This window comes from Trematomus bernacchii, unplaced genomic scaffold (genome assembly GCF_902827165.1).
Source record: "Trematomus bernacchii unplaced genomic scaffold, fTreBer1.1, whole genome shotgun sequence".
In the NCBI taxonomy this organism is placed as follows: domain Eukaryota; kingdom Metazoa; phylum Chordata; class Actinopteri; order Perciformes; family Nototheniidae; genus Trematomus; species Trematomus bernacchii.
In genome coordinates, this window is record NW_022987514.1 from 10,614 (window position 1) to 23,513 (window position 12,900).

General features: G+C 39.7%; 1 protein-coding gene across 1 annotated transcript; it reads left to right on the plus strand.

Moving 5' to 3' along the window:
- The first annotated feature begins 4,644 nt into the window (after positions 1-4,644).
- Positions 4,645-8,201, plus strand: LOC117470726 (E3 ubiquitin-protein ligase TRIM21-like). Its single transcript, XM_034115566.1, has 2 exons — positions 4,645-4,760; positions 5,882-8,201. Exon 2 carries the CDS (start codon positions 5,888-5,890, stop codon positions 7,529-7,531), a length of 1,644 nt encoding a protein of 547 aa, XP_033971457.1. The 5' UTR covers positions 4,645-4,760; positions 5,882-5,887; the 3' UTR covers positions 7,532-8,201.
- Positions 8,202-12,900: the final 4,699 nt, after the last annotated feature.

Sequence of the window (12,900 nt, forward strand, 5' to 3'; positions counted from 1 at the left end):
TATTTAAGTAAGCTTTCTTAACGCTAATGTTATAATAGCCAGATTGCTCTGAAGATGGGAGCTGATATTCTATTCATTTTCACGCTCACACAGTCGGTGATTTTGGTCGGGCCGTCTTTCCTGCAACGGCAGTTTAAACTATATTTCCTTTCTCCTGTCATATGAATTGATCGCTTTAAAACTCCGCACACTGAGCTCTGATTGGTCAGCAGGCAGTGCTTTTATTCTGGAACCTATCCTGCTCCGGAGGCTAGCCGTTCAGAATAAGTTATCTAGCCTGCTAAAAAGAGAACCAGCGTCGTAGGACCGGAAAGCCCGAGTTTTCCCTGAAGTTAGCTTGCTAAACAAAAAATCCTGATTCGTAGTATAGGCCCCTGAGGCCTGTACTACGAATCAGGATTTTTGCTTAGCCGGCTGACTTCAGGGAAAACTCGGGCTTTCCGGTCCTACGACGCTGGTTCTCTTTTAGCAGGCTAGATCTCCATGGTAACTTATGCTGAGCGGCAAACCTGCTCCGGAGCAGGTGAGGTTGCAGGCTAAGAGATCAACTCAGTGAAAGCACCGCCTGCTGACCAATCAGAGCTCCGTGTGCGGAGTTTAAAGCGATCAAGTCATATTACAGGATAAAGGAAATACAGAAAAACTGCCGTTGCAGGAAAGACAGCCGGCAAAAATCACCGACTGTGTGAACGTGAACATTAATAGAATATCCCCTCCCATCTTCAGAGCAATCTGACTATTATAACATTAGCGTTAAGAAAGCTTACTTAAATATCTGCCACAACATAAGTAACCGGATCAGAGTAACATTAAGTACAGTCCGCGGCACTGTGAGTGCAGACGTCGATGTGTGCCATTATCATTCATATCATATCACATCATAATGTATCATATATTTCCTTATCTGAGTCAGCTTCTTGAGCCGTATCTGGCCGTGCAACACTCACAGTGTCACATACTGTATGCAGAAGTATTATTTTAAGCAACACATTAAGTTGACGAAACACTCGAGTCAAATGTAATTAAAGTCAGATCGTGTCTTAGACGGGGCAGTGATATCATAAACCTGTTAATGTACGCATTCAAACGCTTTTCTTTTACCAGCTGTATTCACCTTGCAGGTGCAGCTATGTGGCTTTTATCCTGGATAAAGTGTTTAAGTCATGGATGTTTAAAGTTAACTTCTTCATATTTGACTAATATTAAAGTTCACTTTTCATTCAGGAAGTATGACGCTGCGCTGTCAGTACGCTTGTCCATGTTTGAGATTGGTCGAATGCTCCAAATACCACCCCTTTCATGTGAACGCGCACCTAACTAGATAGGACACGGCTGGCTTGAGCGATCCACTTGATAACCAGCGTCGTAGTACAGCTTAGCGAGAGCGCGTATGTTTTGGATTGGGCCAACCGGCTAACTCAAACATATCCAGGTTAGGAAAATCCGGCTTCGTAGTAAAGGCCTCTGGTAAGTGGGTTAAAAACATCTGGCTAAAAGAACCGAGGTTGACTTTGTTTAAAATCGGCATGCAGGTCAAATTAATGTTAAAAAAATGATAAAATAAATACATAAAAGTGCTTTTTTTTTTTAAACAAGTGCTTTTAAAAATAAGTGCTGGTAATAAAAATCACATCAACCCAAATGTTAAAATATGTAAAATATAAAACAAATATGTAAAATGTAAAATATAAAATACACACGGGTTCGTAGGCACACAGGGAGGGAACATATCTTAAAATAAAGTCAACCAAGTGTCCCTAAAAGTGTTTAAAACCCAGGCCGAGGTCTAGAGAGGTGGCGCAGGTGAGACATGGGACACGCCTCGGATGATGTTTTAAAAAATACTTTATTAAGGCCTTATTTGAGGGTGTTTTAGAGCATGGATGTATAATAAGAAACAGTTTAGGATACAGACCGGACTGGATGTTCTCCCACAGGATGAATGCGGATGTGCTGGTCTCTGTCGGAGCGGCACTGCTCGTGGTTGAACCCGAGCGCGTGCAGCAGCTCGTGTTGAACCGTGCTGTGATACAGGCAGCCCTGCCGGTCCAGAGACAAAAAAAACCGTCTGGGAGTAGCCCCCGACGCCCCACGTAACGAGTAGCAGCTGCAACAAACACAAAACATTTACAGGTCTCCTATCATGCAAATTGTACTTTTTCATGCCCTTTGTACATAAAGATGTGTCCCCAGTGTGTCAGGGAACTCACAAAGTGTCAGAAAATAAAACCCTCTCTCTTTTCCTCCGTACCCAAATCTCTAAAAACGGGGGAACAACGGAGCTGATCCAGATTTGCGTCCGATATGACGTAATATCGGAAATGTGGGCGGGCTTTACACCCATGGCCCTATCAGAAACGTTGCTATCAGACATGTTGCTACGTGTTTTGGACGTAATATGGTCTTTGTTTACATTAGCAAGCATCGCTAACACTCAGAGCTAACCTGTAGTGGAGAGAGTATGTGTAAAAAAGCAGGAAATAAAAAAAAGGATGCCTCAAAATAGTATAATAGGAGACCTTTAAGAATAATAATTTGTTTTTTTGCAAAGTAGGTTTACAAATACGAGGTTTACCCGCCGTCTGACTGGATGTTCAGGAAGTCAGGCCGCGCTCGATGATGGAGCGCTCACGAGAAGCTGAGGAGAAAGAAACAAAGCAGCTGTGATTCAATGGAGGTCAAGGGTCACATTCAGGTTCTTAGACTTTTCCTCAGAGGTGGGAGAAGTACTCAGATCTGTACTTGAGTAAAAGTAGAAGTACCAGAGTGTAGGAATACTCAATAAATGTCCTGCTAATATGATATGTTTTTATTTGATTGATCATTAAAGTGTTCTCAAAGCTGGTAAAGGTGCAACTAGTTTTAATGACTTTGTATACTGCAGGGTAGCTTGTGAATTTACTCCAGGTGGAACTAAAGTCTGATTTAACACTTGATTATATTTCACATTATTAATCCAGATCTGTAAAGTAACTAAAGGTATTAATCAATTGTAGTGGAGTAAAAGTACAACGTATCAAAAAAATTGCACTTAAGTACAGACTGTTAAAGGTGATTTAAACAGCAGGATTAGCTGACAAGAGTCCAAGGAAGCTTATTTTAAAGTTAACAGCATTTAATTAAACAAATTATACGGTGATACAAATGGAATGTGTAAGAGTGGTGCGGCTCTCCCGTTCGCGTGGGGTACCGCTTAGTGATGTGTCGGTCGCGAACGAGCCGGCTCAAAGAGCCGGCTCTTTTAAGTGAACGACGGGAGCCGGCTCGCGCCCGCGAACGAGCCGTTTTTTTTTTTTTTTTTTTTTAATTTTAATTTTTTAATTTTTTTTTAAGTAATACAAGACAGAATGATATGATGATCTCCGCGCTACAGCTGCTCCGTGCATGCATGCAGTGACATGTAATATCCAAGGATTAGAGACTGTTGGATGCTGCTGTTTTGAGCATTGCAATACATTTATTTTTCTTATGTTTTTTTATGATTAGAGACGGTTGGATGCTGCTGTACTGAGCATAGCAATATATTTATTTTCACTATGTTATTTATTTATGATTATCCTTGGGCTCAGCAAAGATTTGATGTCAGCTGTTGCTGTCTTTTTTTCTATAGTTAATACTGAAATAGAGCCCTGCTGTTTTGTCAGGGCCTTTTCTTTAAATATAATTTTAAAATGTCGATACAGTAGCCCTTTTTTTTAAATGTCTATGCTTAAGTTTTTGTGTTGCTATCTGCTTTGTGTAGCGTGGTTCTACAAGCAAGTCAGTGCATTCATTGGATGGTATCAGAGAGATACAAGGGTCTGTAAATGCAATGAAAACAATTGGCCACAGCAAATAATTGATATTAAACATGTAATTTTTACTTTTGAATACTTCAGTACAAAGGATGTATTGAATAATTTAAGTGATATGTGTACACATATAAATCATTAGTCAAAACAGGGCTACATTTGATTGAATTATAAAAGGTATAATATGTGGTAAACTGAAGAGCCGTTTGGGAGCCGAAAGAGCCGGCTCTTCTTGGTGAGCCGAGCCAAATGATCCGGCTCACCAAGAAGAGCCGGAATTCCCATCACTAGTACCGCTGCATCCTCCCAGCTGTTGTTTATCGCGTGGCCGGGGTAGAGGGAGAGCGTTTTTTCCTGTCCATCATATGTTATAGTCTATAGTCCTCTCCTATTGGCCGGTCTCGACGGGGGGCGGGTCTTCCTCCCGGGTTCGTTCCTCTGTGAATAATATCGCATCTAATAAGAGGATTTAGACGTTGTGTGTTTATTGTATAACTCCACAAGCCTTTACTCCTCATATTTCTTACAAGACCCATTTTCAAACAGTCTGTTCAGGGAGGAGGAAGTGTTTCACCAGCTGCTCTTAAACAGGGACCATAACACAGCGTTGTGAAATATAGCTATAAATCTCCAGATGTGTAAAGAGATGTCCTTTATGTATTGAGAACATATTCCTACTTATGCTCAATACACTATTTGAAAAGCCTCTTGGATCAGCTGAAAAACGCATCGTCACAAAGTTAAATAACAAGCCTCAACAGTTCTTCCTCCACTCCCTCTTGGCAAACAGCCACTGAGAGGTGGGACCACACTGTAAGAGAAGAGTTTCCATTTCCCGGAAATCAAAGTTGAAGTTTGTCTGAGCGACAGCAAAGCAGCAGCCGAGACAAGTCTCTGTTTCTCTGAAGAAACACTCAACTGAATCCAGAAGCTTCTTCTCAACAACACAGCAGGACTCTGCAAACACTGGTGAGTACACTACAGACACATCACTTACTAAATATTTAGTCAAAGTTGGATTCAAATCAGAATCTGACTGTATTACAGTACATCCATTTTACCATATAAAGAATATTATACAATATAAATGTGTCAGTTAAGATAAAAACCTCAACATTTACATTAGCAACAGCCAACAATACAATGTAAACTCTGGTTAAGTTAGGCTAGAGAGCATACAGTCAAAGCTAGCATTAGCTTATGCTAATTTTCATATTTCCTGTATTTGAAAACATTTTTATAATTGACTCTATTAAACAAAGTAGAATCTAAATATTAGATTTGTTCTGGACTGTCCAAAGCAAGGGATCTGGTGTTATGTTACAAGTGTTGCTTATAAAAAGGCATGACAATTAGATATTTCATCTTATATCATTTGTACACACTGTGGTTAGTAGCCTTGAGCTTTGAACCTGTTTCTGTAGTAACTGCTGTCTGCCTTTTGAAGCTGATAACGTTTACTGTTTTTTAGATTAGATCAGATTACTTTATTGTCATTACAAAATGCAAGCAAAGTGTAACGAAATGAAGGAGGGTCTAACCAGAGTGCAAAACAGTCAGTTATATACACAATTATCAGAAGTATGTACAAAATAAATGATACAAAAATAAAGGTAAATAGATGGGAAATGTATAAATAAGAATAAATACACAGATAATAATAAATACAGTGAATACAGTACTGTATATAAAACAGTAATGTACAAGGATGATTGCGCTTCAGCACAGCAAACGACAACAACAACTAGTATTAACTTCAGTGATGCTCAGCAGGAGGTTTCACTCCTCTGTTCAAAAACGGCAAAATCCCCCAACAGTATTAGAGCTTCCACATTGTGTTTCTTAGAGTTTAAACTGAATGCTGCTATGATTTTCCAGATATATATATAATATTAACAAACAGAGATATTTTTTTAACATTTAACAATAACAGTGTACTGCACATTTGAGCAATCTTTCACCCTCCGCATAATCATGATACATCAGCAGAGTTCAGTATCACCATCTATTTGACTTATAGCAAACAGATACAAGAGATTAAATAATATATACATTACAGTTTTTGTTTTTTTCACACGTTTTGTCCCCAGAGAGACATGTGTGCTGCCAGCTGTCTGCTGACTGAAGATCAGTTTCTGTGCTCCATCTGTCTGGATGTGTTCACTGATCCAGTCAGCACACCATGTGGACACAACTTCTGTAAAGCCTGCATCTCTGAACACTGGGATACTAAAGTCCCCTATCAGTGTCCTAACTGTAAAAAGTTATTCCACACAAGGCCTGAAATGCTGGTCAACACTTTCATCTCTGAGATGGCTGCTCAGTTCAGACAGTCAGCTCAACAGAAAGCCAGCAGCAGCAGCTCAGAGCAACAAGTTGTCAAACCAGGAGAAGTTCCCTGTGACGTCTGCACTGGAACCAGACTGAAGGCCCTGAAGTCCTGCCTGGTGTGTCTGGCCTCCTACTGTGAGACTCACCTGGAGCCTCACCTGACAAGGGCAGGCCTGAAGAAACATCAGCTGATCGACCCTGTGGAGAACCTGGAAGGCAGGATGTGTGTGAAGCACGATAAACTGCTGGAGCTGTTCTGTAAGACCGACCAGGTGTGTGTCTGCATGCTCTGCACTCTTTTAGACCACAAGACACATGATGTTGTTCCTCTGAAAGAAGGATATGAAGGAAAGAAGGCTGAGCTGGGGAAGACAGAGGCTGAAATTCAGCAGATGATCCAGAAGAGACGACTGAAGATTCAGGAGATGAATCGCTCAGTGGAGCTCAGTAAGGAAGGAGCAGACAGAGAGATAGCAGATGGTGTTCAGGTCTTCACCGCTCTGAAGGAGTCTGTTGAGAGAAGCCAGGCCGAGCTCATCGACACGATCAAAGAGAAGCAGAGAGAGACAGAGGAACAGGCTGAAGGCTTCATCAAAGAGCTGGAACAGGAAATCTCTGAGCTGAAGAAGAGAAGCTCTGAGGTGGAGCAGCTGTCACGCTCTGAAGACCAGCTCCACCTCCTCCAAAGCTTCACGTCCCTGAACGCTGCTCCACCCACCAAGAACTGGACAGAAGTCAGGGTCCATCCACCTTCATATGAGGGGACTGTGAGGAGAGCTGTGACTCAGCTGGAGGAGACGCTCAGTAAACAGATGAAGAAGCTGCTTGAGGTGGAGCTGAAGAGGGTCCAGCAGTATGAGGTGGAGGTGGCTCTTGATCCTGATACAGCACATCCCAGACTCATCCTGTCTGATGATGGAAAACAAGTTAAACAAGGTGATGTGAGGAAGAATCTCCCAGACAATCCAGAGAGATTTGATTATTGTGTCAGTGTTTTAGCAAAGCAGAGTTTCTCTTCAGGAAGATTTTATTACGAGGTTCAGGTTAAAGGGAAGACTGACTGGGATTTAGGAGTGGCCAGAGAGTCGATCAACAGGAAGGGAAAGATCACACTGACTCCTCAGAAAGGTTACTGGATGATAGGGTTGAGGAATGAAAATGAGTACACAGCTGGTGCTGGTACTCCAGTCCGTCTCTCTCTGAAGTCTCAGCCTGAGAAGGTGGGGGTGTTTGTGGATTATGAGGAGGGTCTGGTCTCCTGTTATGATGTTGATGCTGCAGCTCTGATCTACTCCTTCACTGGCTGCTGCTTCAAAGAGAAACTCTACCCATACTTTAGTCCCAGTCTGAATTATGGTGGTAAAAACTCTGCCCTTCTGATCATCTCTCCTGTCAATCACACTGAGTAGAACAACCATTTGATTTTCTACAGAAAGAGTCACTCTCACTAAATGTAATAAATGTATTCAACTGGGGAAGTACATTGTACACATTGTTAATGTTTCAGAATCTGATCACATATGGTTCACCTTGATGAGACGCATAAAAACACATAAAATACTGATGAGTATGTTCTAATGTACTCTAGTTTATTCTACGGATTGCACTTCCTGCCGTCATGACTTGAAGTGATCAGAAAACTATTTACTCAGAAATAAACTTTTGCCACTTCTTTATATGTCAGGGGGACAAGAAAAGTATTTATTGTCTCAGAATTGTGTGTTCAAAAAGTGTTTCATACTTGCACACATTACTAGTGGAAGTAATGCACTCCTTTTTCATTAGTAAAATACTGTATATATATCTCTTTTTATAATTTTCAATTGAGGGGAAAATGATGGGTCTCTGGTGTGTTTTAAAGGGGAAGTTCAGGATTGATTATTGAATTATAGTATATTGGTACAAAATGTATTGACAGTTACTTGGAGAATCAACAATATCTGATCATTAAACATTAGGCTGCAGTGGTTTAACAAACCAGGGGAAATGTAAATGTTACATCTCAGCTGTCTGTTGTGTTATGTTAATTGTATTGCGTCCACCTCTCTGCACACTGCTTGTAAAGTTTGAACAAAGCCTCAATGGATTAAAAAATAAAGAACAACGAATGTTATTTTTTGTGTTTTTTTAAATGTACTTACTGAAGTACAGTTTTCACTAGTTCTCAACTTAGGGAAAGTATCTTTAAAAAATGTACTTAACTATTTCCATTTCTACTTAACTACATTTGTCTGATAGATTTGGTTCTTCTGAAGCTTTATAAACTATTTAAAACCCTCTTGGATCAGCTGATCATAGATATTAAGATTGCTGTATATGTTTGTTAGAGATAAGGCTGGTCAACTGGTTAGCTTAGCTTAGCATAAAGACTGGAAACAGGGGAAGACAAAGCCAGCCTGTCCAAAGGTAACAAAATCCACCTATCAGCAGCTCTGAATCCAGTTTGTTTAATCCATACCAAATCAGAGGAGTAAAAAACATCAATAAGACGTTTAACAGGGGATTATGGGTCGGGCTATTTCTTGACTGGGACCTAAACAAGTTGCCAAATTGTTTTTACATTTCAGTTTTCTTACAGAGATATATTAAGTACACTTAAATGTGTATTTTGTCACTAACTATTTCCCCCTTTTCCTAGTATATATGCTAAACTAAGCTAATCTAAGTGTCTGATGGCTGCAGCCTGTGTCAGTGAGAGCGGTCTGACTGGTTGGACTGCTTCTAATGATTATGATCTCATTCTTCACCTTGAACACACTCCAGCACTGCCTGTACAGGTGAGACTAACTGACTGCAAACGTCCCGTCTGACTGGGAGATAAATAAAGGGTTTTTTAAATATCAAAATTGCATGAAATATGCTTGTAAAGTCTATTTTATTAATGCCCTGTTTATAAGATGGAGCTTATCATTTGAAATGTCATTATTTTTAAAGAGGTGGATGGTGAATAATATTACAATTAAAAATGTTTCACTCACATCATGACTTTGTTTTTTATTACAGTACACGTTTTCTGAAATGTTATCTTTAAATATACTAATGCATACAGAAACAGCACAGAAATGTGTACACTGGTTAAAACCAGGATCAAATTCTTGTTTTATTGTCGACTTATTAGAGTCAAAGGTTTTTACAGAGGGGAGTTTTGATATGGGTTTGTACCACTACATAAATCCAGAAAAACTGTCAGCAGCCTTTAAGAAAAATCTATTCTCCACATGTTTTTTAGGGAAACAGATGTTATAATCCTTAACGCAATCATCAATAATCAGTCTATAAATCTGGCTATTGATGATATATGAACAAACCACTCAGAGTACAGATGGGAGTGAAACTAGTTTTGAGAAAAAAATTAAAAAAGGCCTTGTATTGTGAATTTACATTTTGCAGTACACAGGTAATTAAGTAAAACAAATAGTAACTCATTCATATGACCACTTTTTGTATTAGATTCTAATTCAATCTGGCATTATTTAATGATAACATAGTAAGGAATCAAAATAGCCCAACCTTTCAAAACTGTCAACCAATGGTGACATACCTTCACCTGTTAGCGACACAATGCTTGAATAGCACGTTCTCTAACAGGGAGTTGGCTCAAGGAATAAGAGGTTAAAATAAGGGCAGTGTCTGCAAGATTCAATACAACCTGTCTGCACTGAGTAAACTAAAATATGCTATGAGACAGTGAACAAATGTGCAATCTCATAGTACGTCCCAACTCACACAATATGTCTAAGAATACTTCAGTTGTACTGTGTGAAATGAGGTCAAAGGTTATATTTCAATGTGTGTTCATTGAATTATACGGAAGTAGTGTATCAGGTTGTTTCTTCTGTGCTGAATGACAAACTAATTGACTTAACAACTGAGTATTTGCACTTGTGAGGGATCTTAACCTTACAAGATACACCTGAAAATGTGCATAATAGGGCGCGGTTTCAGACCCGATGCATAGGAATGGTATCATTGACTTAAATGTTCAAATAAATGTTGCTCTTCTGTCTATATTGGTCATATGATGCCCCTTGACTGAAATGTTTCCTGTTCAATATCCCCACTGATTTCCTTAAAATCCTGGGATGAGAGTCCACATCACAATTTACTCTCAACTGTCATTTCCCTTTCATCACTCACCTCAGCAATGGACCTCTCTCCACTGTCCCTGTATTCTGCCTCTGACTCACTCTCAAGTGCCTAGATGTCAAGAGAGGTGGTGAAGTGATCATTATTTATTGAGCAGTATACTCTTTCACATTGAATCATAACAAGTCATACTGAATGTAAATACAACTGACTCTAAAGTAAGTCCCAGTCTGTGACATTGGACATTTTGAAGACTCAAAGTCCCAAGCAGTAGGTAGAATATTAGCTAGTCTATGTAATGTGCACAGAAAATAAATAGTTAACTGAATACTGGGATGGAAATAGCCTATAAGCACTCAGTAAAACATAAACACACACAAAAAGCTTCTGAATGATAAGTATAATTAAAACATAATGCACATTACCATTTTGAGAGAGAGTACATAAGTTAAAGAATTCAGAAAATAATCTCTTATCGAACTGAGGCTCCAGTAAAACACACTGACTGCGTCTCTACATGGACATCAGTAAGCCGTTTATGAGTATTATCCCGGTTATGATCATATTGGGGATATGGTGTTTACATGAGCACAGAGAGATCGGGTTATTCATGTTCCCTGTTTACATGATAAATACTAGTAACCTGGCATTTCGATGCCTTTTCTCATCTAAACTATTCAGTATTTGTATCTCTCTATCATGACATAAAGACGAAACTCCTCTCCAGAAGTGAGACGCCGCCATCACTGTTAACTGATTAACTGCTACCAGCTGATGACTTACTTTCCTCTTCTTTGAAAAAAATGTTCTTATGTCCATGTTGTCTGGGGGAGAAAACATATCAAACCAAGAGATCGTCAGCTTTGATTTTCGCTGTATTAACCATTTCCTGAACATTTGGTGTGTGTGCCTTACCTCCGCTACCAGCATCGCTTCATACAACAGATCTGGGGCCTCATTTATAAAGGGATATACGCTAAAAAAATGGCGTACGCCAGTTTCTACGCAATGTTTGCGATTTATAAAATACTAACTTGACGGGAAAATGTGCTGTCCTCCATGCAAACTCTAACCCATGCGTATGCACTAAGCACACAAACGGGAGAGACGAGAAACTGCGACACCGTTGGCAGAAGGAAGAATGGAGAGAAATATGTGGAAATAATACCATAAATAAAATGTTACCTCTCATTTATCAAATATGAAGAATTCATTTTCAAACATTGATTAAAGCCAATCTTTAAATGATTAAACAAACGCCTGTTTGAGACTCCTCAGTGCACACAAAAACATAACTTGGAGAAATAAATAAATACGGATATGCTATTTAAAACCACCTCGAATATGTTGTGTTAATGTTATGAAATGTTTTCTCATAAATGATGCGGTAAGCAGGAGGACAGAATTACGTCTAAACTGACGCCGTTTTGCATTTCTATAGGTTGTAGATACGAGCATGGTTTTATATACTATCACGTTTAATCGTGTTTTATGCCGTTTGCCAAGACTTGATAAGTCGCTCGTAAAACACAGGAGGTATGGAAACTAAGAACACCATATGCGGTAAATTGTACAGCTAATATAACACAACACATTAGTTGTATTTCCTTTAACTGGTGGATTATGGATATATAGTTTGCTGATCGACAGCTGGAACACAAACCACCAAATACAACAAAATAATTCAGATCCAGTCGTCATGACTCCACTCCGGAGGGATTCCCCCCATCATTTCTTACAGTTCTCATCAAGGGGGTGTCTCCTGTCCCCGGGACAACACACTGCCTGAGGAAGGTTAGGTTATGTGTATTTTTTTTGTCATTAACTTTTTTCGGACCACTTATTTATTTATTTTGGTGACGATCCGACCTCCATGCTGCTACTCTGGTTCAAACTGCATCCACCAAACAATATGATTTATCTCGACCTCCCCACAATAACCAAAATCTGACACGGTGTGAGATGTCTTTTTTAGCTGTTCTATATCGTAATTTCCTGCGATCTTCTTCATGCAGTCAGTCAAAGGAATGAATGAATGGGCGTTTCTTTGACTGTGTATAGGCAAATATGGGCGTTACGAGTCGATTGTGATTTATCAAGGGAAACAGGCGTAGGGAGTGCCGTACGCACTTCCCTCGCCGGTACGCAATGTTTTGTGAATCGGAAAATGGAAAATGTATGTACCTATTTTTGTGCTTTGTACTACGTAAGCAACCTTCCTACGTCAATCCTACGCAAGGCGTTATAAATGAGGCCCCTGAGCTGTCCAACTATGACAACACTCCTTGAACATGCGCACGCTATGTGAGAATCTGCCTTGGTACAAAGTAGCAGTGAAAACATGGTACGGAGTTTCATTGATTTGGGCATTCTCTCAATAAGCAAGTGGAATGGATTTCATTTGATAGTAAAGCACTGACAAAGCGCTCTACAAAGTGCGGCGAGTGGGATAGACCGATTCACGGACTTTCCGCATAGTAAAAGTGGGGGGGTCTAAACTAATTATTTGAAAAAAGTGGGGGGGACTTGTCCCACCCTCATATAATGGCTGCGACGCCCATGCACTTGATTATATTTCACATCATTCATCCAGATCTGTAAAGTAACTAAAGGTATTAAATACATGTAGTGGAGTAAAAGTACAAAGTAGCAACAAATGGCACTTAAGTACAGACTGTTAAAGGTGATTTAA